General features: G+C 44.0%; 1 protein-coding gene across 1 annotated transcript in view; it reads right to left on the reverse strand.

The window, feature by feature from the left end:
* Positions 1-25,833, reverse strand: part of MYRF (myelin regulatory factor) — a 64,373-nt gene extending 38,540 nt beyond the window's left edge. The window contains exons 1-6 of the mRNA XM_066619786.1: positions 25,790-25,833; positions 23,197-23,258; positions 17,611-17,914; positions 15,667-15,839; positions 14,921-15,044; positions 257-452 (exon numbers count right to left, since the gene is read on the reverse strand). Of these exons, the coding sequence (XP_066475883.1) occupies positions 257-452; positions 14,921-15,044; positions 15,667-15,839; positions 17,611-17,914; positions 23,197-23,258; positions 25,790-25,833 (903 nt within the window). The remainder of the gene's footprint in view (positions 1-256; positions 453-14,920; positions 15,045-15,666; positions 15,840-17,610; positions 17,915-23,196; positions 23,259-25,789) is intronic.
* Between the last annotated feature and the right edge of the window lie 424 nt (positions 25,834-26,257).

A 26,257-nucleotide genomic window follows, 5' to 3' on the forward strand; every position in this document is an offset into this window, starting at 1 on the left:
AATCTAATAAAACATATGATATATACCAACACACTCATAAGATCACACAGATAGAAGTACAGGCCTATATATACAGCCACCTGTATCTAGCATCATTCTATTTATCCTGGTTCACAATGACAAGATTCCATGCTAACACAGCTGCATGTGCTCCCCAGCAGGTTCAGCCTGGCAGGCACAATCACCGACATCCACATAGCCTTTCACCAGACTGTTCTCTGTCTTCAACTACTGCAGTGTCCTTATTCAAACTTGCCTTTACACCATGTAGTTTCAGGTAGAAGCACTCGAGTGGCTTCAAGCCCTCAGAGGTCTTGACATACTTGGGGTCTCCAATCATACCAATGTAGACGGTGACCTGGAAGTGATTCTTCTTCTGACACACAAAAGCATCATCACCCACAGAGAAATTGAAGCCTTTGTCTGCATCAACCCGGTATGTGGGCATAGGTCTGTCACCAAGAGAGAATAAGACAAAAAAGCATATATTGGGTAAAGGAATACATGAAGAAATGATAGGCTACGAATACATCCACAATAGACATGGGGTCAGTAGAGTTATTTTAAGTTCACACCCTCCCATACTCAGAAGTTGCTCAGGTTATTTCTACTGACATTAAAGAATACAGTACCACTATCTAGAAAATACAAATGTTAAAAAAAACTGTTAGCAGCGCATTTTCTGTTCTTCGAACACAGTGTTTCTCACTGTGGGTCAGGACCCACTAGGTGGGTCGTGAACCAATTTCAGGTGGGTCCCCATTCATTTCAATGTGTATTTTATTTTTAATATATTAGACTTGATGCTATCATGGTATGCGGCTGCATTTGGGGAAATGTTACAGATCTGTAATTTTAACAGGCTACTATGTATATGCTTTTCAACAATGATAGTCAATTGGGGTTTACTCCCAGCTAAGTGTGGATAGCATTGCAGGATGTTTGGGAAATTTTTTGGAAACAGATCAATAACTGCTTGGGAAGGTTAGGAGGGTTCTTCTTTCTTTTAAATAAATTTTTAAACTTATCGTAAACTTCTGATTTACTTAATTGATTTGATTTTGTCATGTATGGGGGAGTGTTAAAATTCTCCTGCCTGATAATGTCACTTCTGGCCATGACATCCCCCAGATTAATGATATTCCTTCCAGTGAGTCCCAATAGATTGTCATTCTAAAAAAGTAGGTTCAGATGCTAAAAAGTTTGAGAACTACTGTTCTAACACAATTTGATAGCTGGACACAAGAAAACTAACAGTCATCACCAGTATTCTGAAAACACCAGCAAGCGTACTGTGACGGACCATTCTTTCCCTCCCCTTTCTATTATGGAATAATTCATGTTGCAGTGTAGTTGATTCAAGCACTCTAAAATGCTTAGTTAACTATGCAATTCTGAAAAGAAATTTCTGATTCTTGCTGACATACCTTGTTCAGGGCCCAATTTGTATACAGTAAGTAAAGGTGATGTTCAGGCAGAAAGAGTGGAAGAACTGAAGGTAAAGGTTTTTTGGGGTTTCCCCCCCTTTTTTTCTTCCAAATGGGCTTTCCCATAAGGCTGGATTAAGTGACTGATCCAACATTGACCAGGGGGCTATATGGCTGAATGGAGATCTGCATCCTGGTCCATCCAATACTCTATCCGCTATACCTCAATGGATTTGGGATGGAGGGTGGAGAAATTTCAGGTGCTACAGTGTGCCTGAGTTGAAGTGAAAATGTGACAACATAAACTAAGAATTGATCTAGACCCAGATTTTGACATTTGCCCTTGGTTTATAGCTGCATTTTTCAAACTCTCTGGGAGTTTGAAAAGCACAGTAAGTTCTTGCAAGGGAGGTAGTGGGGGTGGGAGGAAGGCAGCGACACAATCCCCAGGATCGCGCCACTTGGGGGGCTGCAGGGACTGGGATGCACTCACCAGTCCCTGCAGCATCGTCCTGGGGGAGCGGGGAGCCCTGCGTGAGCACCTGCAGGGCTCCCCAGCTGGTTTGAAGTGAAAGTAGAGTGATTGCGCTCCACTTCCACAAAACCAGAAGTGGAGCACGACTGCTCTACTTTCACTTCAGAACAGCTGGGGAACCCTGCAGGCACTCGCACAGGGCTCCCTGTACCCCAAGAAGGCTGCTGCAGGGGCTGGTGAGGCACTGCCTTGGGCTCCAAAAGTCCAAAAGCTGTCCCTGCACACACTGACAATCTACCTTAAACATGCCAGTCTGAATACCACTGGTTTATAGGAAACAATGAAGAATATTTAACTACTACAAATGCGGCCATCAATCTCCTTTCTGAAAGCCTTCAACATCTGAACTTGATTCTCCTGTGACAAACTACAATGCTAGTCACAGAAGAAAGAGGACGCCATATGAAGTTGCTTGCACATTTTTTCCTAAAAATTTGGCACCTAACTACCAATTAGCTTGACACTGCTTGGCCAAATGGCAGCCAAATCCTATGCATGTCTACTCAGAAGTAAGTCCCATTAGTGTCAATGGAGCTTACTCCCAGGAAAGTGTGGATAGGATTGGGCTGTGGGTCAGTTACCATTAGCTACAGATCAGTTGTGAGACTATAAGTTGAAATTTCTCAACTTAACAGGATTTTTTAAAATGTGTCACTAAAGCCATTCCTGTGCTGACATTCAGCTCTTCCAGGAAGACATCCCAGCTTCAGCACCAGGCTGGACTCAGAGCACCACAACCCTGATTTTAAGTCAGAGTTGCTTCTTACAAATTCCATCCCTTCCCCCCCCCTCCCCAATACTAGTGATCAAAAATGCAAGTTCACAGGATACAAAGCTGCTCAGGATTTTGCTTTTGGAAAGCAACATATGTAGCAGCTGGGGTGGTTTAATCTATGTCTCCTTAATGGACTAGTTGTCATGGAAACAGTGAAACTATGTGGCCTTCCCCAAAAGTCCCCCCTTCTCCCACCTCCTGAGGGGCCTTGCCTGCTGTGTGAGAAGGGTCTTCCTAAGGGATGCTGCCTCATTGACTGACACACATATATACAGCAACCTGATGAGCTCAGCTGAAGTAAAGGGAAGTATGGAAAGCAAAGTTAGATTTTGATAAGTTCCATATCTTGCATGGTCCAATGATATTCTTATTCTCTTACAAGTACTTAAAACTTAAAAAAGAAAAAAAAAGAAACCCATTACTTGGGTCACTCCTTCACTGACCCAAGTGAAAGAAGATGCCCTCTGTCTGAAAGAGTTATGATGATCAAGGAGGCTCTTGAAGGTCTTCATTTCCTACTATAAATTCATGCAGAAATGCCCATTTACTTAGTAAAGTTTTCCAGCTTAACCAGCTTCATTTGTAATGAGTTTTTTTTAATCATTTGGAACAGTTCTATTTTCACCCCAAAACCAGGATTTAACAGAGGCATTCCGTATGGTGGTATCTTTTCACCCCACAGGCCTGGGGAAAGTGTCAAGGAGAAGAATTGCACCAAGGACCAACAGGTTGGCCGATGGATGATGACAAATCAAAGTTCAATGAAGTACAAGCGAGGTCCATGAGAAGAGTACCAGGGCCATAAGTTTCAAGATCCAGTGCAGTATTATGTGCATAGACGTGACAAGAATAGGATTTTGGTATTTTCCCTTGGGCTCCAAAAGTCCAAAGGCTGGCCCTGTACACATTGACAATCCACCTTAAACATGCCAGAAGCAACTGGATTAGCTCTGTGAGCTGTCAGCAACATTGGCTGAGTGAACCTGGCAGGCTTTGTAAAGAGCCACTTCGTTCTTCCTCATAGAAACAGGGGGACCCTGAACTGCCAGAGATGTGCCCTGAACAAAAACCAGATGGTGGTCACAGAGCAAGCTACCTTAGCCAGAAAGTATGATAGGAATTTTTCTCCCCCTCTCACCCCCTTTTTCACATTTTTGGTGCATTATTTTGCCATTCATTTTTTCCTATGTAGCTTTCCCCTCTACGTTGCCCAAATGCCAAACTCTTTCCTCCACCACCCAAAGGGCAGACCTAGGCATTTCTTTCTCAGTCTTAAGTCACTTTACCATCTTTTCTCCTTAGACCCAGCTAAAGGGGCTGTAGCTTCTGTGTGCCACTGGGGATTATATCAGACTAGCCACTTGTCTGTTAATAACTTAAAGAGGGGAAATTAAAATGCAGAAGTAAGAGTGAGTCATAGCAACCAGGAGCCCCTCAAATATGATCTGGTCAATGTCTGTTCAGGCTGATAGCTGCCAAACACACATCTATAAACACAGGAAAAAAATTCCCCTCCTTTCTATCTCTTAGGAGAGATGAGAGTGCTTCAGCCCAGAGGAATACAAACCATGATTACCCAATTAATCATAATTCTACACAGACCTTTTTGATTGTTTGCAATGCCCACCTACTTCCTAGGAGTCTGCTCCCCAAAGACTTCAAAATTCTACTTCACAAAACTCAGCACACAGCCCAAACAAAGGGCCTTAAATAAGCCTGCTAGTTCATTCCCCTTTGCAATCCAGATTCTGGATGGATATTTGAAGAAACAATATTGTGGGGCAAAGTGACATGATTGAGACATACAAAATTATGCATGGGAAGAATAAAGTGGATAGAGAGATGCTCTTTACACTCTGACATAACACCAGAACCAGGGGATATCCACTAAAATTGAGTGTTGGGAGAGTTAGGACAGACAAAAGAAAATATTTCTTTACTCAGCGTGTGGTTGGTCTGTGGAACACCTTGCCACAGGATGTGGTGACGGCATCTGGCCTAGATGCCTTTAAAAGGGGATTGGACAAGTTTCTGGAGGAAAAATCCATTATGGGTTTGTCACCTAGGCCCAGCCCAGGAGGCCAGGAATCACCCTGGAGCAGGGGTCTCCTCAGGGGTAAGGGCCTCCTCAGGAGTAGAACCTGGGCACTATCAGGACTGGGATCCCAGGCAAGTCACTTGCCTGGGAGTAGGCCCTAGTGCCTCCTGGGAGCAGTCAGCAGCCACGTGGGCAGAAGTGGTGGGGCTGGACCCGAACAATGCTAGCCTCATAAGGAGGCTGGAGAGCCTAGGGAGAGGTCGCTCCTCTCCAGTTGGGAGAGGGATTGCAGAGGAGGCCCGAGGGGGTAGCCACCCCGGCCTTATTCAGCCAACAGAGGCTTCAAGGGGAACTTTGCTAGCCTCAGCCCTGGAGGAAAGGGCCAGAGGCTGGGAACCACCCAATGCTAGACCCACCTGGGGTCCGGGGGTGAAAACCGGAGAGGCGAGGCCGCTGCTGCAAGGACCCCGTATCTATTACCCACATTGGAGGCCAGCTTATCACGGGGCAAGACTGGAGGTACAAAGGGGGTACAAAGGAGGTACAAAGACTGGAGGTAAAAGGACAGATAAGCTAACCCCCGACAACGCTGTGACAGCCATCGGGAACCCCTATTCCTTTCCGACTGGCACCGGCCGGGGAACCCTGCCGGAACCCGCAAGGGGTCGGGAAGGAGTGGGGAACACGCATGTAGGTCGCCGATGCCGCTTGTCTCTGTAAATCAAAGGGGCCTGTGACGTAACAGGCCCCATGAATGTCAAGAGTTTAACCAGAGTAGATCGTCTATACAAATCGGCTGTATCTGCCTCCTGTCCTTCTTTCCGCCAACGACCTGCGCGCATTGTCCGGGTAAGCCCCCCGTGCTCGGGCACCCCCAAGGGGGCGGGGTCTCCGCCTGCCATGAACATCACAGGGTTACAAGCCATGAAGTGTATGTGCAACCTCCTGATTTTAGAAATGGGCTATGTCAGATGTAAAGGAGGGCACCAGGGTGCAGGTCTCTTGTTATCTGGTGTGCTCCCTGGGGCATTTGGTGGGCCGCTGTGAGATACAGGAAGCTGGACTAGATGTCCTAACACTAACTAGATGTTGTGACCCACCAGCCTGAGAAGCACTATCCAACACCCCTTTAAGGGGCAGGGAGAATGAAGGCAGCAGTTTGGAAACCACTGATCTAGACCCTACTATAAAGGTTGTATATCATTTTGCCAATACAGGCCTCATTGTGGTCAGTTAAAATTAGATACAGCCCAGACTAACATAGTTTCTGGAGAAGATAATGAGAAGCAAATGGAAATGCAAGTGCAAATGGAATATTGAGCAGAGGAGCAATGGGGCAAGAGGGGGTACTTAACCATTTTCTCCTTCAGAAGTGCTTTAGCTTAAAATTTCCAGTCCCTCTCCAGGTGCTTTCTCCTCTTGCAAGGTGCAAGACGAATAAGGATCAAGTTCCACTTTACAATCAATGTGTGAACTGGCCCTTCAAGAGTTTCATTGTCATAAAAAATAGCAAACTGTGGGGAGGGGGGTGACAGCAATCTGGAACAAAACTGCAGCAGGACACTAGGACGTAGCAAGCTGTCTCCCTGCACCTCAGAAGTCCTCTTGAAGGCCTTCCTGTTTTCATAAAAAGGAGGCCCTCTGAGGCCCACGCCTCCAAACACCTCCCAGATGTGACAGGTCACGTCCAGAGGTCCTATAATAGTTCCCACTTATGGATTTCCTGGACCTGATTCATGCTCCTCCACCCTTACTACTTCCTAATTCAGCCCTTCACCACCAACTTACCATCATCTGTAGTCCTCTACTGGTCCATTGCCATGTGCAGGGCTGCTCTGGCCTTGCCACTGGTGGGCATGCAGTGCATGGCTCTGTGCACTGCCAGCAGACTGTTTACAATGGCTGTAAAGAGCTCCCAGCATCAGAACATTAGTTCTGGCAGTGAGGAGGACGCTTAGGATTGTCCCTTAAGAATATCACCAATAAATTAAGTTAGGACACTGGTGATCAAGACTTGCAAAACCCAGCAACCTGTCCCACTTTATTCAATCCTTTCAGACCTCAATACAGTTTTCTTAAAAGTACATCCAGCCAGGATTTACATTAACTATTTAAGCATCCTACTTTCAAACCAGTAACCCTAATTCTTGATGGATTGCTCAGCTCTGTGAACATAAGAAAAGCCCTGCTGGATTAGGCCATAGGTCCATCTAGTCCAGCTTCCTGTATCTCACCGTGGGCCACCATATGTCCCAGGGAGCACACAAGAGAACAAAGAGACCTGCATCCTGGTGCCCTCCCTTGCATCTCGCATTCTGACGTAGCCCATTTCTAAAATTAGGAGGTTGCAACGTACACATCATGGCTTGTAACCCGTGATGCACTTTTCCCCCCAGAAATTTGTCCTATTCCCTTTTAAAGGCATCTAAGCCTGATGCCATCACCAGATGCCATCACCACATTATGTGGCAAGGAGTTCCACAGACTAACTGGTTGGGTGGTTGGCAACCTTCAGTCTCAAAAGAACATGGTATAAGCCTACATGCGCCCCTCAGGCACCTTTATTCTAGGTCAGGGGTGTCCAAAGTTTTTGGCAGGAGGGCCACATCATCTCTCTGGCACTGTGTTGGGGGCCAGGGGAAAAAATAATTAATTTACATTTAATATTTGAATAAATTTACATAAGTTTACATAAATGGATACTTTAAAGATGAACTCATATGAATGAATGAAGGTCTTGCAACAGCACAAGACCTATAAAAGGCCTTGCACAAAGCAAGGCTGGCCTTTCCTTTGTCGCTGCTACTGCATCACAGATGTGAAACAGCAAGCAGTGGAGGGAGCCCTTCATCCCACAGCTCACACGAGACGTCAAACAGTTGCCCTCACGCTGAGAGCAGTTGAGTCGGGCCAGTGCGGGCTCCAACAAATCTCCAGAGGGCCAGAGGCTCATTGGAGACTGGGGGCTCCATGAGGGCCGCATTGAGAGTCCTCGGGGGCAGCAAGTGGCCCCAGGGCCAGGGTTGGGGCACCCCTGTTCTAGGCTGAAGAGCCCTAAACACTGTAGCCCAGTGGTTCTCAAACTCTCTGGGAGAGTTTGAGAGCCAGTACGTCCTTGCAGGGGCGGGGGAAAGGCAGCGGCGCAATCCCCAGGATCGCGCCGCTCAGGGGGCTGCAGGGTCTTGGGTACACTTACCCAAGCCTCCTGCAGCCTCCCTGGGGTGCGGGGAGCCAGGCGCAACTTCTGGCAGGGCTCCCCACAGCAGGGAAAGTGGATGTGGAGCGATCATGCCCCGCCCCCGCTAAAGCAAAAGTGGAGCGCGATCGCTCTGCATCCACTTTCCCTGCTGCAGGGAGCCCTGCCAGACGTTACACCGAGCTCCCCGCACCACGGGGAGGCTGCAGGAGGCTTGGGAAAGTGCACTGCCTTCCCCCGCCCCTTAAGGGGGCAGACATCAGGGCCCCAGGCTGGGGCATCGCGACGCCCCAGTTTGAATAGCACTGCTGTAGCCTTTCCTTATAAGGGAGATGTCCCAGTCCAGTAATCATTTTGGTTGCTCTCTTTTGCACCTTTTCCATTTCCACGATATCATTTTTGAGATGTGGCAACCAGAACTGGACATAATATTCCAGGTGTGCCCTTACCATTGATTTGTCCAATGGCATTATAATATTAGCCTGTGAATCAAGGGCTGCAATCTTGTTATGGGAAGTCCTTAAAAAAACCAAGTACTAACATTTTAAGCACAAACTGGGACAGAATGCAGAGCAATGAAAGGATAGGCAGGGCAGAAGAGGAGTGTAAACAATTAAGAAAAAATGAAGCAGCAAAGGGGAAAACAATAGTAGCAAGAGATGAGGGCTACAAGTCAGTGATCCTGGCAATTCAATAAGCCATGCCCTTTGTCTCTCTCAGGTCACTTTGTACCTTTTTAAGAGACTTGTCAAAGCATACGACAATAAGATAGATATGTCCATAGCTAACCATAACCAAAGCATTTCACATTACACTTTTTTCTGTTAATATTGCAGGAAAGTTCTGTTATAAGGAGTTGGAATTTGCATTAGAAGAGAGGAAGATGAACCTTCATATTGCAATCACTATTGCATAGTAAAGTCTGCAAATGCATGGCCCCAGGATGTGTGTGGAAACAGAACTTTAATAGCTTAAATATTTGGCAAAGTTCCCACAAATTTAATATTTGCACCAAAAATTCTGAGAGAGAGAAAATATAGGCTGTAGTTTGAGAATTTCACAACTAAGTTCTTTTCACTTTGAATCCCAATATTTGGGGACTTAACTTCCCAACAAAATTCAAAGATGAATGTGCAAAATTCAACTTTACAGTACTATAACTGTCAATGCGCACTTTGACATGGGCAATTTTCAGTGCTTTAATCTGCAGTCCCAGCAGCTGTAACATGATGGGAGCTTCCTGCACAGTATGTTGTTGCATTGGCATGATTTTTGTTGGACAGAAGCTGACCAAGAATGAAGATGATGGCTTTGCAATATTTCACTGCACTGTGAATGTTGCCAAATGCACTCCACCTAGACCTGGAACAAGCCCATGAAACATTCCAGAAAGACAGTTGTGTTAAAAGCTAACCAAGACAATTTTTAGTCATACTTTGCAAAACCAACAGGACTCTGAAGGGGATTTCAGAGGTTTCTCTCAGCAAAGAGGCTTTGCTCTCAGAACTCTTCTCAGCAAACGCTGAAAACAGCCAGGATGTTGGTATTCAGCAAGAGAAAAGAGCCTACTGAACATCACTTTAGACAAGCCATTTTTTCCTAGATAGTCCCCACACATCAGGTTTCTCTTACATGAAATAGTTGGCTTTACTGAAGCCTATCCAGCACTCTGCTCTTCTCTCTCCTCCAGTTAAAAAATGAACATCTATTTTCATCAGTTACCTTTTTTTTAAACTAAAAACTGGATAGAAGGCAAGTATAATCTAGAACAGACTTTCTATAGTGACCCCTTATAGTGAGAAACTCAAAACTCCTTCCAAGCAAGAAAGAGCTATTGCAGCAGAAGTGCACCACCAGGGGGTGCACTTGTGGCCAACAAACCTATCGTAATTGTTACCATTTACTACTTTCCTGTGAGGACAGATTTCACCACAAGAAGCTCAAAAGCAGGAATTATGAAATAACCAGTCCTCTGTTTCTAAGTCCACTGTAGGGTAAACAGGTCACTTACAAGATATTCCATTCTCCATTGTCAATGGCACATGTGTATTTTGCCATTTAAATTGGGATGTGAGTGTGTACTTAAGTTTGAAAACAGAAATTTGATTTCTGTGGTTGAAAGCCTCAATGGTCTGTTCAGAAACCCGGATCTGTTTTGACTTCCCTGGATGACACCGGACCATCCAGAATGAGGTAGTTACTATGACAAAAGCCTAAGGAGTCAACAACCTGAGTATTAAAATGCATTTTATTACTCATTAAATCTTCTCAACTGACATCCGCCTGATGTCCTCCAAAGTAATAGGGGCAATGTTAAAGACAGAGGGGCTACAAAGCATACTGTCAAGTACATGTGGCTTAAGAATGGAGTATGAATCCCATTGCTTTCACATAAAGTTACTTCCAAGTTTAGTGGGCTTAGGATAAAAATCTTATCTTTTGAGTGGAACGCTCCAGAGACGGGCAAAGTGTTATGCTGAGCAGAACAGAACATGAAAAACAAGGAAGCCCAGCTGGCTTCCTGGCTTAAAGAACGTAAGATTTTATACCCAAGAAAGTTGCCATCTATAACAGTGATCTTCAACCTTTTTCATCTCACGGCACACTGACAAGGTGCTAAAATTGTCAAGTTACAACATCAGTTTTTTTTACCATTTACAAGGCACACCATGCTGCTGGTGGGGACTAACACCTTCCCCCCACCCCCGGCTCCAATAATAAAAGATCCTCCCCAAATTCTTGGAACACACCTGCGGACCATCCGTGGTACACCAGCGATTTTCAAACACTGGTCTATAGTCTTGCTACTGGCTCCTCTATTTTATTGAACATGATTAGACACTCTTCTAAATTAAGAAATGAGTTTGGATCAGCACAGTCTCAATTCACAATTGCTAAGAGGCTGGTGTAGGTTATGGAAAAACAAAAAAACAAGAAGGCCAGGTAGATATATGTACAAAAAAAGCTGTTTTCTACCGAGTCTATGGATTTGTCTAGCACAGTATTATCCACTCTGGTTAGGAGAAGCGCTCTAAAGTCTCTGACAGTGCGTCTTCCCTATCTTTGCTCCCCCAAGCAACTGGAGGTGATGGGAACTGCACCTTGAACCTTCTGCACAAGATTTTCCACTGCACATGGTAAGCTGCAAATGCAGTTTTAACACATTTGTCTTCTTCCAATCTACCATTTTTAACACATCTCTGAAAAGTTAATTGAATTCTTTCATAAAGAGGCTTGGTAAATATTCAGCAGCTTGATGAATAATTTTAGTTTGTTCAGTATACTTAATAGAATGCCACATTCTGCTTATCCTGTATTTGTGAACAAAGTTTTCACTTGTCTATAATGAAACAGCTTAAGTATTTTTTGTTCATTTTTAATGGCTGAACTGTTTTTTAAAATGTAGTATGATATCTACAATAAAATAGGCTATTAGGCGAAGAGGAATGCAATAAAAAACTGATTCCCACCCCCCCACCCCCATTTCTGGAAGCTTTTCTGGAAAAAATCTGCTTTTTCTCAGTAGATTTACGCTATAATCCTATCCACACTTTCCTGGGAGTAAGCCCGACTGACTATCATGGAACTTACATCTGAGCAGACATGCAGAGGATTGGGCTCTTAGGTAGTTAATAGACACACTGGCCTTAGACTAAAACCTCCCACAAAATTTCCTGAAGTTATTCGGAGTCAGGATGCATTGAAAGGCACAAACAACTTTGTACCCTGTAGGTTTACAAGTTTGGAGCTGTAACAGTCACACATTTTGCTTAATTTGGGACCAAGAGCACCCATCATTACTGGAAGCAGTGAATGGAAATAACCAGTGGAAGTATCATGCAAAAGAGCAGAACAGACTATAAAATGTGAATCATTCAAGGTCAACATGGGTACTGATTACTTAAATCATAAGGAACCAAATCTTAAGTGAGAAAGAAGTCTATAGTTCTCACAACATTTTTACTGTGAGTCTAAGCATTGAAGATTCAATAGGAAATTGTCATTGTATTTTTACCACTACAACTCCTTCCAAAATTATATTTTGGTTAAGAGAAAAGTGTCCAAAACTAAGGACAGCAGTGAACTTTGTGATCTCCACCATCAAAGCTAGGCTATCAAAAAGTATAAAGAATCAATGAGATTTTTTATAAAAATAGTAACTTTATGTAATCTTATACTTGAAATTTTCAATTGAATTAACATTAAATTGATTTTTATTGATAAATAACTGATGGTTAGATTATAGTTGTCTCTATAATCTTGTTTTTGTGCTGCTGCTAAGGAATTAGGTTTTAATTATATAGAGGAAGCGGTTAGTGGAATTTCTTATATTGACGTGGCCTTTAGTTGGTGCAATAAATAAATTCTGCTCCCATTATATACCCTGAAGAAATCTACAAGACCTTGAGAAGACAGCCATGGACAGTGTGCTCCGTGTGGGAATTCTGAGCCATGTAAGGGCAGCCTCCCTCTGATGCCACAGCTGGCCTAAGTGTAAATCACTGGCCCTTTCTTTTCACATAATTCTCATGAAGCCAGATAATAATCTCATTTTATTTGGTATCACAGACAACAAGGGTCCTTCCCTATCTCCCAAAACAGGGACAAATAGCTGTACAGAAGAAACCAAGGGGTGGGGAGTGTTCTTGAGAGTAGGCAATTCCTGGAATCCATCAGGCTGCCTGCCAGTTCTCTATCACCTTTCTGGAATGTGGGGAGGATCTGCAGCAGTTTCTTCTTGAACATTTTTCTCCCTCTCGCTCTCCCCCCCCAAAGCTCTCCCAGCCTTTTGCTCTCACCTCAAGTAGCTCCCATGGTTTCCCTCTGTCCCATCCCAGCCACCCTTTGACCAGCCTCTTAGCTCATTGGTTGAACCGTTTCCCCCAGTAAACAATGTAGCAGATTCCTCACTGCTTTCCTGCCCCAAACCAGCATTCCCGTACACTCTTCTAGATCCTCTTTATCCATACGTTCCTCCTCTACTTGATTTTTTTCCTTTTGTTTTCCTTCTGTCTGATGCATTCAAATATCACCATCCTGTGCCTATTACCTTGACTCCTGCTGAGCCCCCCCAGTCAAGTCTTTACATCTTTCGCCTCCTTTTCTGCCTTTCTAACAGTTCCTTTCCCTTCTGACTCCTACTTCATTTTCTAGCCCAGGGGTGTCCAAAGTTTTTGGCAGGAGGGCCACATCATCTCTCTGGCACTGTGTTGGGGGCCGGGGAAAAAAATAATTAATTTACATTTAATATTTGAATAAATTTACATACGTTTACATAAATGGATACTTTAAAGATGAACTTATATGAATGAATGAAGGTCTTGCAATAGCTTAAGACCTATAAAAGGCACAAAGCAAGGCTGGCCTTTCCTTTGTTGCTGCTACTGCATCACAGATGTGAAACAGCAAGCAGTGGAGGGAGCCCTCATCCCACAGCTCACACGAGAGGTCAAACAGTTGCCCTCATGCTGAGAGCAGTTGTGTCGGGCCAGTGAGGGCTCCAACAAATCTCCAGAGGCTCATTGGAGACTGGGGGCTCCATGAGGGCCACATTGAGAGTCCTCGGGGGCCGCAAGTGGCCCCAGGGCCGGGGTTTGGGCACCGCTCTTCTAGCCTAACCACAATTTTCATAGTAACTTTTTCTTCTTGCTAAACTGATGAAAGAAGCTGCTGCTGTAGCCACAGAGATAGACATCCCCTCCCATTCCCAGCGATCACTAAAAGAAAACAACTTGGAACATGTCAACCAAAATTTGTTTTGGTCAAGTTAACCTGGTGATAAGGGTGAAAACTGAATTTGCTCACATTTGACCCTTTTCATCATTGCCTTCCCTCCTTTTAATGACTTGCCCACCACCACCACCACCACCAGTCCAAATTTAAATTTGAAGTTCCTCAGGGCAACAATTGGTCATTTGATTTTGTAAAACGCACTGGACAAGAAAGGTGCTAAAATCAAATCAGTCTACTGACATGACACGGCTCCTGCTAAAAAGATTTCACTTCATGTATCTGATGAAATGGACTGTAGCCACAAAAGCTCATGCTGAAAAGAACTGTTTAGTCTTTCAGATGCTACAAGAGCACAGGTATTGTTTTTGCTACAAAAGACTAATATAGCTACCCCTCTGGAAGTTGTTGAAAGGATATTGCCTTTTTCTGTCAAACCTATTTCTTGGTATAGAGAGGCTCCGCCTTGGTATCACAGAATGAGATAAACCATGCATGAATTATTATCTTTTGTTGAATCAACTTCTACCACAAAATGCTAGTCCAATTAAAAAGTATGCAATAATCATACTTAATATTTATATTGCAATTCTTTGAAGAATTTGATGATCTGTGAAGAATTACGATGCTTTATTCTTTTCCTTGAACCCCTGATAGTACATTTGTTTCACTAAACCCTCCTTCCTGTCTGTTGCTTTCTTTGAAAACTCCATTTCTTACCAAGCCTAATTTTCTTATGAGTTTGATGATAGCCATATTGGGGGGAGGGGTGCAACCTGGAAAGCTGCCTAATTCTATCTCAGGCCCACTGCCTCTGCACTAAAAAAATCCCCAAACCAAACCCTTACCATGCTCTTTGCACACTGCCATGAAACCTGAAAGTGTGGCATTCTTGTTCCATCTACAGGGACAGCATGAACCTTGCACTGTTCCCGTAAACGAAATGGGAAGTCCAGCATTTTCAGGCTTCACCGCAGCAAACAAGGAGCATAGGTAAAGAAGGGAATTATCTGTTTCATGCTTGAGTTCATGTGAAGCAGGTCAGTGCGGCTTGGATTGGTAGCAGGTCGGAGGGAAGTGGCAATAGCAGCAGATTCAGGGTGACAGGGACTTCAAATCCAATGCCCCTCAGACCCCTTTCAATCTACCACCCACGCAGCCTGCCTCATGTAGCTGCATGGATTCATCAGCACTGCATATGGATATAATCTCTACTCACAGTTCCTTGTAGTTCACATCATACAGAGTCGCCCACTTGTTCTGCTGATGTGGCTGCCATTTTATAGACTGGTAGTTGGGATCCAGATAGGAGCCGTTCAAGCTGTCATTGTCCTGAATCAGTCCTATAGCAACAGGAAGAGTGGTTTAATCAATTATGCCTGCAGCCTGATGCAAACTCTCTACTATTGTAGCACTGATACAACAGCCCAATTTCCCCCACCTGATAATGGGACTCACAACTTTTGCTTATTTTCCTTTCTAATCTTGGAGTAGGGAACATTTTTCATTCTTATTATTAGTATTTTAATGGTAATGTTAATTAAGTTATATCATATTACATTTTTGAAATGGAATGTTACTGAAATATTTTAAAATGTTAATATGAACTCAATTGTGCTCATTTATTGGCAGATGAATTTTATTGTTGCACTGATGGGTCCATCCCCCTTTATTACTAGTAGTTTGGAGTTTCCCCTGGAAAAGAGCAGGGAGGCATAAATATGCAATGAAATGAAATATGGATGAAACTCTCTACTCTTTTCAACACCTGGAATTTCCTTTTCTATAGTCTGCCTGCTGGATACAACTCAGGAAGGTTCTACTCAAGAGACATTGGCATTCTGTTACCTCCATCATGGAGTTTCCCTCCCTTGCACCCATCCTGCAGAGCACCTCCCCTTTTCAAAAATGAGCAACAGCTCAATGCTGATACTACGGGAGGGAGCAGGGGCAAACACCACATACCTGGTGAGAGTGCCCCCTGCTGGTGCCAGGGAGGCGTTTGGACTCTGTCAGGGTTGAGTGGCACAGATCCTGTACCTGGCTCCTGTTTTATCATTCCGTTGAGCATCTGAGCATTGAGAGTATTTGGTGGAGATTCTGAGTGTTTCCTTTTCTTGGCTGGGTGCACTGGAAGGCTGTGAGGACCAACCACAAAGCAAATAGGCACTGAAACAAGAAGCACCTGACAGGAGAACATTCTAACTTCACACTCTTCATGAAAGAAGAGGGGTCAAAGGATTCCAGAGGGTGCACAACAAGAACATCACTAGGCATTCCCACATTTCTGTAGCTATGTAGTATATCACTCACAAGTTGTTAGAACAGTCATCCAGCTGGTGGGTCTAGGCCCACAACCAGGCCCTAGTTGCAAAGTGAATGGGCAAAACTACTATACACATGTATGGTTAAGTTTAAGAAACTGGTCTTATCATGCATGTTTGGGCTAAAGGTAAAGTCCAAGTCTGAAAAGACTGGAGATTACCGAGCTTAAAACATTTAGGTTCATATGTGAGGAAATTATTTTGTACAGAGGAGCATTCAATCATGCAAGCCCCCATCTAGAGTTTAAAGCAGGAATGCCATTTCTTGGAAAAAGCAGATTCTTGAGCAAGGCATAGAAACCTCTCCCCCAATCTACCTCTCCCCCATAGATTTCCAAATGTATTGGTGGTGAATGGGTTAAACTCCTTTTATTCCCACCCTACTGCATGTCTGTGTCCCTCCCTCCCTCAGCTGTTGTTTTCTGAAAGCAAAAAAAAGGAAGCTGCTGAGGTTTTTGTTACATGCATTGTTGTGTAACATATAGTTCAGTCAATTGTAATGAATGTTAAAGACCATCAAATGGACTCCATACTGGAGATAATATCCTTAAGTATAAAATGAAAGGGCATGTTCTCCTTTGACCTGTGATATAAATGCTGTAGTTATCACAATCTGTAAAAAGTAGCCATAACATATGCTCTTAAAATGTCTTTTTTTGGGTGGGGGGGGGGGACTTAACCCTCACTATATCTAACAGCTGGTTTTGAGAACTTGCAGAGAACTTCTCTCACCCAAAACCAATGACAACTGAAATTGCATCACGATCACCTAAAGCTGTTGATAAACATTACACTCAGTCGTGGCATGCTCAACTTTAGATGGCATGATCAGATTTTGGGGGGGGGGGATGGGGAGATGGAAAGAAGAGATGCCAGACAGTCGTGTCTTGCATTAGGGGATTGGAGTAAGTTGCCTTTTGATTTTTCCTGTGATTAAACTAGCAAGGGAAATATATTCTGCTCTACAAGAGGGAGAATCAGTAAAGGTCAATTTTTTAAGAAAAGGTTTTACTAGAGAATAAAAGGAATCACATGAGATTGTACTGCAAGAGGAATTTCCAGAGGGAGGGGAAAGAAGAATTGTTCTAGGTTCAGGAAACAGGTAGGCACAAGAGTAACGGATTGGCCTGAATGAATTCTGGATTCTTAGTGCGAATTTTTGTATGCTGGTAAAACTATAATGCAATTCAGGCTTTTATTTTCCTGGCAATATTGCTCTTATCTAATCTAGTATATACTGTAATAATATTTCCTCTTCCAAGGGAACTTGTAGTTTTGTGAGGGGAGCAAAAGATCTGTAACATAATTCTCGGCTCCCTCAACAATTCCCATGATTCTCTGGGGAAAACCATAACAGCAAGACATAAATTATTATCATAATTTCTTGTACTATCATGATCATCCTCTATCCAACTGATATAACATGCAACACAATCACATCTTGTAGTTTATATACCAGAGCTTCACTACCACTCATGACTTTGCCCATTATCATAGCACAAAAGTAGCAATCCCACCATAAGGGCCTCAGGGCTTCAAACAATTATCACCTCTTCTTCTCTCTACCTTTGCCCCAGTGACTTACTCTGCTCCATGCTGCTGCAGTAGCTGGTGAAGCATCTGTGACTGCTGGGCATGGTGGAGATCTCCAGGTGACATGCCCTGTCCAATAGTGAACTGTGGCATCAGAGGCTCAGCCTTCATGTACATGTCCCGCTGCATGCTGGAATAGTGATGGTTGTGTTGCTGTTGGTGTGGGTGAGGTGGAGACGGCCCTTGGAGGTGGGATGGTGGAGGTGGCGGGGGTGGAGGAGGGGGATGCTCCAGCCGAGAAGGGGGAGTCACATGACACATATTCTCTGGGGTCATGGTACGAAGCAGGTGAGGATCTACAAAGACACAGTGTATCAGTTTGGGTCACTCAACAAAAAAAAGTTCTGGATAGACACTCTACCTGCGCTCTGGCCAAAGATAACACAGGAACATTAAGCCCCTACCTTAACTTTTCTACTTTCATTAAGAATAAAAAGAAAGTTTCTAGCCTTTTAAACTTCTGCAGATAGTTGCTTTACCAGTATATACTCAGAAACTTGCCCATGCTTCAGTTTCCTCTGGTGCAGCACTTCTGTATAATGATGAGGTGACACAAAAGTATCCCCACATCTCCATTTCACAAAGCTCCCAAAGGTCTCACCATGTACATGTATCCCTCATATTTTAATTGCAATGTAGAATGCAAACCAGCCCTGACTGAAGGATCCTGTTCTCTGAAGTTCTCTTCTGTCTGTCTGTCAGCAGAAAGGTCAGTCCTTATCAGTAGGCAGCTTGCCTCCCTGCTGGCATATGTGATGCCCCTCCTCCATGGGAATGTACAGGAATATCACTATGTTACAGAAATGCATGCTACACAGTCCTGTGGAAAAACAGGTAATGGATTCACCTATCGATTTTCTGCATCTAAAGGATGGAATGATATAGGAATATAATCACAATGAATAACCCAGAAATAAATGGTGAAATTACATTTACGAAAGATTGCCACACAGCCTTTCCAGCAGTCAATAAGGTTTTCATCAAAGCTGTGCACAGGTTCACAGATGGGCAGCCCAACCCTGAGCTGCCCAGCATGTGGGACTGCAGTGGTGCTGAAAATGGCTGCCGCTGTACCCTGCACGCTCCAAGCAGCCACTGCGTCCTCCTTCTTTGGGAGAAGAAAATTTTCGTCCCCTTCCCCTGGGTAAACCAAGTAGCTTCAGCAATGGGCTAGAGGTAGTCAGCCAGCCCGACACAGAGGCTGTGGATCCAGTGGAGCAAAGCAAAGCTCCACTGGACCCCACCTCTCTCCCGCCCCACTCCCACCCCTGCACACCTCCTCCCTCCCCTCCTTCTACATCCCCCCACCGACCTCTCTGCTGCTCAGCAGTCCGCATGAACGCCAAGCGGCTGAGCTCCGGTGTTCCACTGGCATTAGCTCAGTCCTAGACTAGCACCAACTGAGCACTGGCACTAGGACCCGTAAATGTGCCTTACAGCATGTCTGTGACAGTGCACACTGGTGGTGAGCCAGCGCTGACTCCATAGGACTGGGCCCTGAGTGGTGACTCAATTGTGGATCCTCATGCAACTTTTTTTAAAAATCACATGTATAACTGTATGCCAATCACAAAACAACTTCCTCCCCACCTAATCACTACCTAGTAATGCTGATTAAAACAAAAACAAAAAAAGTTTAACTAGATAAACATGCCTGGCTCCTATTTTTTTATTGGGGGAAGGAGGAGAATCCTGAAAGCCTGCCTAGATAAGCACTGGATTCAGAGCTGTATGTGTGTATGTGCACTGTTAGAGGAGCCAAAGAGGGGAAAGCAGAGCTGGTTCAGCAAAAAATCATCATCATGATGCTCCAGCTACTATAAGTAGATCTGTTTGTATGTATTCCAAGTTCCAAATCTATCTGATGAAGATCAGTTAATGGACTATCACTGAAAAGGGGAAAAAAATGCGGGTTAAAAAAGAATATCAATATTCAGTTGGACTTAGTGAGAATGGAGATTATCTGTAGTAAATCTTCCTGCCTTGATGACGTATAAACATGTATGCAAAATGAGTTATGTAGAACCTGTTCAGTTTCATTTTAAAGCCTTCTTATGAAGGACACATTTCAGTGACTGGTTTCCGTTTCAGCATAAAATACGAGTCACATCACAGCTGAAGGTTACAAGCAAACTTCCCTCCTATTTTTATCCACTTCAGACAGAAGAGGTGGCATGAGACATGTAAGCTTACATTGCATGTGAAGATTTTATGTATCTGGAAATGGACTGTAAGGCATTCACAAAAGCCCTTGGCTCAAGTTCACATCTCTCCCTAGTACAACAAAACTGAAGTTTACTTAACTTTGAAGCCTGATGCAAAGTTGTTAATATAGATAGAGGGCTCTGTTCTGTCAGAATATTTGGGCTAGCTCTTTTATTAATGATACTTTGGGGCACCTAGAGACCCTAACCAGAACCAAAACCAGACTTGTCTTGAAACCTGTGACACAGTAAGAGATGCAAAAGTATACAAAGCTGTTTCCATGACATCAGCTACTTTCAGGTGTTGTAGTATCAAGGTGAATGACCATCATGCTGATTTAGAGTCAATCACCCTGAGATCACAAATTCAGCAAGAGGAAGGGGACAATTCCTATTCCAGTCAAGACTACCCCACAGAGAGCAGCAAGATCAGTAGCGCCAGAAGTTATCTAAAAAACAGCAGCTGTTCAATCCCTCCCTTCCCTCTGTGGAGCATCTTTAAATAAGGTTTTTCTGTGTCAGGAATTTGGAATTGTCTTTCCATTACCATTGCACTTAGCAGCAATATCAAAGAGTTTGGAATATAAGGGTTCAATAAGACAAATTCAGTGATTTGCCAAGGACTATGTATATAACTGCTATAGTCTATCATTTGCTCATTCTCTCTCTCTCTCTTCCCCCCTCTTATCTGAAAAATCACTGTCTCTCCACTCTGCCTCCACCATGTACTTCCACGCATACCTTTAGCCTCTTTTTGCTTCACAAAGGGGTGAATTAGGAAGCTTTGTAGTGTGACAATTTTCTCCCTGTACAAGCACATGGATGTTATCAAGATTCTCTCTGTACAAGCACATGGATGTTATCACCTTTGAGACAAGCAAACAGAGAAGAAAGCTGAGTTTGCAGCAGCTCTGAATGCAGAAAGCATCTGCCTCTCTGACCTTGCTGGCTTCACTCTGGTGGGGGTCATGGAGTTTACCAAGGACTGCCTCCACTTCTTTCTCAACTGCTAGAAGCTGCTTAAGTGATATAGTAATATTAAGACACTCATATGGAGTGAGGTGGGAGATCATGATCATTTTACTAGGCTGCTGTTATCACATTTTAGCCTGAGTTATAAATGTGCATGAACTAGAGGCCTGCTTTGAAAACAGTTTTTCAGGATCTAGTCCTTGTTCTGCATAGCTATAGTTCTGCTTTGTTTTGTTGGCCAGAAAAAGAAGATATGAACAATTTGGTGCCACCTTTAAAGGGCCAGGGCATGACTGGAGGGGAAAGGCAGTTAGAGTTTGATCAGGCAGGGCAATTACTACTTGCCTATGTGAGTAGGCAAACAGCACAGCTGGAGTAGTGCAAAGCAAATGAAATCCAACCCCTTCCCCCCATGCTGTTATCTCTTTGCCCTTGTTGACTGCCTCCTTGTTGACTGACTCCCTAGCCTTCAGTTCTCCATCTTCCAAAGTTTCCTACATTAATCCACAGAAAAACGAACATCTCATTCCTACCAATTCAAAGGGGATAATCACTCCATCCTTACAAAGCAATATTACACAAATCACTGCAAAAATCTGTGCCCAGGTCAATTAATTCTGCAAACTCTTTCATGACACAGTGCATCATGCAGAGGACGCTAAAGTTTGATAATGAAGACTTGGGAGTGGGGAGTTGAGGAAGGAAACAATGGAGTGGAAGGAAACCTGGAGAAAGAAATGGGCACCAGTGCTAAGAAACTGGACAGGGGCTGGAATTACATGACTATTTAAACCCTGTTCATCAATGATTTATAGAGAATATCAAATTATTCAGAACGGTAAAATCCCAAATAGCCTGTGAACACACACACACTTCAGTAGAGCATGGGGTTATCCAATGAAATTGACTGATGGTACGTTCAAAGAGACAAAACCAAGTACTTATTTGGTTACTCACAACACTTAAATCATCTCATGGAATTAACTGCAGCAATTTATGGAGATGGCCACCATAGGCCACAGAACTGTATTCCTGTTTAGTTTAATAGCTAATATAATTTAGTTTTTGGAAAACTGCAGGCTTGGCAATGTGCTTAGGTGGAAGAACAGAAGGTCAAGGTCAAAGGTTTGATATCCACAGTTTGGAAAGTGAAATGGGATAATGGTGCTATTGCAGACTGAATACTCAGTTTCAGTAAGTGTATTCTTGAAAGCCATCTCTCACCTTCTGCTTCTAAAGGCTGCTTGGCTTTCACAGACCTCCCTCAAACTGAGGGAAATGTCCTGGAAAACAATGGGACCGAAGAGGCACGAGTATAAAGGCTCTCAGCATACGCACCCTAGACCCACTAAGATCCTGCACGCTACAAAGCACGAGGTTCCAGCTCTTCCCTTGCCAGAATGTTGAGAGCAGGATAAGACCTTGCAGGCTTCTCTGCCGTTGGTCTGAAGAAAGGTGCTGCTTCTTTGGTAGTGAGGAAAAGCAGCTCACTCAGTGGGGAGTAATCCAGCCTCTTTGCTATATTTAAAGAAGGGCCAGGAGGAATTCCAGGGATTTTTGCAGTGAGATAAACAGAACTCTTGACCTCTTCCATGGAGAAAGGAGAAGTAGCTGCTTCCACTATGAACAGGGCTAAGGTTTTAAAGGAAGGCACCACCAGGGAAACTTTAGAAGATTCCCGTTTATACCCCGACACACAAGCCACCCAGTTCCTCCACCTCTACCACTTGCTCCCTAGTATAGTGAACTCCTAAACCTCATCATGGGACAGCAAATGTAGCAAGTGGGATGTGATCACATCCGCACTTTTCTCTCGAAGCACACAAAGCTGGGAGGGGGGCAAAGTAGTGCCAATCTCACCCAACGGGGGTGGGGGGGGGAGAACAGTCTAAGAGTTCCCAGTCCGTCAAAGGAAACAGAGAGAGTCCCTTGTATTGAATGGAGCCCTCAAAAAGATGGCAGAAACCTCAGAGCGTACTTACCGCCTAACAGCAAGCTCATGACAGTCTCCTTGCTTTGATCTTCATTTCCAGCCAGCACTGGTTTTTACATAATTCTCAAGCAGCCTCACACTGCAGTCACCCCAAGGAATAAGAATCAAATGCTCCATTTCATTTTCTCACTAGGCAGAAGTCAACCATTTTCCTCTTTCTGAAGGCAAATTTACACCTCCTCTCTCTCCGTACACACCTTGCATGTTCCTGCTCCCACCCACCCCCTCTTTCTAAAGAATAGCAGGAAAACAATAGACGAACGTCTAGGAATATTTACTAACTGATAAACTCTTCACGTATTGCAGCAGTCTGTTTTTCCCCAACCGATAAAGATTTCAGAGCCAACCACTTTTGCCAACCGGGGGGGGGGGCAGGTCGTTGAGTCTGGGTTTTAATCTTAGCACTTACCATTCACCTGCTGGGGGGAGTATGCTTCTGATCCAGAGTCCGGGGGAGAGTCGGGTAAAGTGCTGAAGAGCAATTGAGAAAAATAGAGGAAAAGGTCAAACAAGTGTCTAGCAAAATTGATAAGGTGAAAGAATGTAAAGTATCCTTCAAAACTCTGGGGGGAAAACTAACGAACAGCACCATGGATAACCCCGCTGCCTGCAGCACCCCCAGCTGGCAGAGACTAACAATGGCAGAGACTAACAATCCTGAATGATTCTCCAATACAGTTCAGCCTGGCAACAGTTCTCTCCTCATCCAGGGATCCAATCACTGGGTGCTCACAGAAAACTCAGGGAGAAGAGTACCTGCGAACGTCTCACCCCTAGTGCCCTTAAACCATTCATGGGGGCACCTCCTGAATAAAACCTTGGGAGCTATTTCAGCTGCTTGCTCTCACACCCAAAGCCTGGCCTATGCTACTCCCACAGTGAGCCTTTCTGATTTTATTCATAGGCATCTCATTTCAGGGCCATTTTGTGATCTGTTAAGAAGACTCCTCTCTTCATCCAGCAGCTTCATGCTCAGCTAGAAGAAACCAAAACAGAAATGTATCTGTTCCTCAGAAAAAGATTATTTGCGTCACTACAAATACAGAGGAGGTTTGAGGAGCCTGGCTCTGCTCCACAATCTGACCCAGTAAAGCTGTGAGCTTCAGGACCAGATTGTGCCATCAATACACATAAGCCAATTGCTACGTATAAAACAACACCACTGAAGTAAAAAAATATAGTTCAACTTATCCCCTCTACCTCCCAGTTCTCATATCCCGTTGCAGTTCTACCACCCCATACCCTTTGCTTCACCTTCCTCAACTATTCAAAGGTTTCCTGCTCCCGCAAACAATACTGTCCTTTCTCCACTGCTTCCCCTTATGTCTGGAACCGCCTCCTGAAGCACCTGAGGGATGCTGTTTTCTCACTCACTTTCTTCAAATCCATTTTAAAATTCAGCCTTTTCTTTCAGGCAAGTGTCTGGCAAAAAGCCTTAGCTCACCTTCCTTACTGTAACTAAACTTAAAATATGTGCAACTGAAACCATAACACATGCTTTCCTTGTTGATCTCTTGCCTCCATTTCCCCCTTATGTCAATATCTAGCCTCAATTCTCCTGGCACTAGAGTCTTTTTTGTAAGGTGCCAGATACATAGATGGTGCCATATTATTAATAACAACAACAAATGAGAAACGAATCTGGCCACAAGCATGCAAAAGCAAACCAGACACAGAGTAGGGAATTCTTCTGAACTTCAAAAAATAATTCAGAGACCACAGTTATTATTTTTTGTTAACTGTCTGTTAACTTCCTGTGTAGCATTATTGATTTATATAGCACCAGCAACTGCAGAGTGCTTTACAGAAGTGTTCTTCAACCTTGGGATCAGGACTCCAATGAGGTCATAAACCCTCAGTTGTGGGGTCGCAGTAATTTACAGGAACGAAAAATTTTGATGACCACTGGACTAGAGCACCACCAGGTAAAAGGGGAGGCATCTGGTGTACCCCTTCAGGTACTAAGAGATTGGGTCCCAGTCCTGCTCAGGCACTAAAATACCTTTCACTACTGCCAGGCTTCACAGTAACTTTTTCTGTTCTCTCTAGTAAGAATACACTATTTGGTTATGGTGAACAGAGCAGGGAGTGGGGGTGACAGAAATGGGATGAGTGGATAGGGTCCTGGGAGAGGGGCGGGATTGACAGTGGTGTCCCCAGTCTCATTTATTTATATATTGGGATAATGGCACAAAAAAAGTTGAAGGTCACTACTTTACAGAATAGCAAACAAGCAGGAGAGCGACTTTTTGGGTTCTTCTGTACTTAGCTCAAACCAGGATCTCATTTTCAGTAGGAGACTCAAAACTATGGTGAATCTACATCCAGGCAAGTAACTTCCATTCTTCAGTCTCAATTCCACGCTCTTCAAAATTAGGAGATCATTCCCAATCATATACATCATTACTGCCACAACAAAGTCTTGCAGAGCTCACTACAGTCCACTGAAACAAGTTCCAGTCTAAAAGTCAAATATCAGTAGCTGATTACAATTGCTATCCTGCTGAATGGCAAAGTCAAATAAACAGAAATGAGCCAGATGAGACAGAAATGGTACAGGAGGAAATAATGTAGAAGTCTACTTAAGCCAAATACAAATGAAGCCACTGGGAAGTCACTGGGAAATGAAGTTACAGGGAAGTCACTTGGCGACAACACTGAACTTACCCTCAACACTGTTAACGTGGACAATTATATGAAAGTTCAGAGAAGTTAGCAGCTGAGTCCAGAACCCCAATATTACTCAGGTTAGATACAAACTGTAGCACCATCTGATTGCCATCTGGTAGCCTAAGATATTATGGCCACTCTGTTCCTGTTGGAGAAGTATTAGAATCACTACAGCTCACATAAAGTTCACACTTTGTAGGTTACATGAGTTGAGAGGGCAAGAGAAAAGTAGAGTGGAGAAAGGATAACCCTAAGAGATACTTTCTCTATTATATTTCCAGGACCAGTCAAGACCTCTTGGTATGCCAAATACTGCCCCTCTTACCACTTACGGTAAGAGCTGAAACCAGCTGTCACCTCCATAGCTCCTTTTCATCCCGCTCCCTAGATTCGGAGAGGAAGCATCTCCAATGCCCACTACACTTCTCTCCTCCACACTTCCTCTTCCAATCCATTTCCAATTTCTTTACTGAATCCGAAGAGCAGGAGGAGGAGTAGCAATGGTAGCAGGTGTCTTTCACCAGTCCACTGAAGCAATTACTTCAGTCAGCCCTATATATTTTCCTACTCATTTTTTTGAAAAATGTAAGGAGGCAGTCAGAAAATGGATGCTGACCTGAGTTGTCATAATGTGGAAATGACCAAGTGTGATTCATATACCAGGAACATGTCAAGTGTGCATCTTAGCAGCCACCTACAAAGTAGTCCACAGTGGTAAGCCTGGTGCACAGTGGTACTGTGGTCAGTTTGGGGTGTATCAACCACTGCTACTGAGAGTGCCCCACACTAATACTCTGAAA

The sequence above is a fragment of the Tiliqua scincoides genome, chromosome 1, assembly GCF_035046505.1.
Source record: "Tiliqua scincoides isolate rTilSci1 chromosome 1, rTilSci1.hap2, whole genome shotgun sequence".
Classification (NCBI taxonomy): domain Eukaryota; kingdom Metazoa; phylum Chordata; class Lepidosauria; order Squamata; family Scincidae; genus Tiliqua; species Tiliqua scincoides.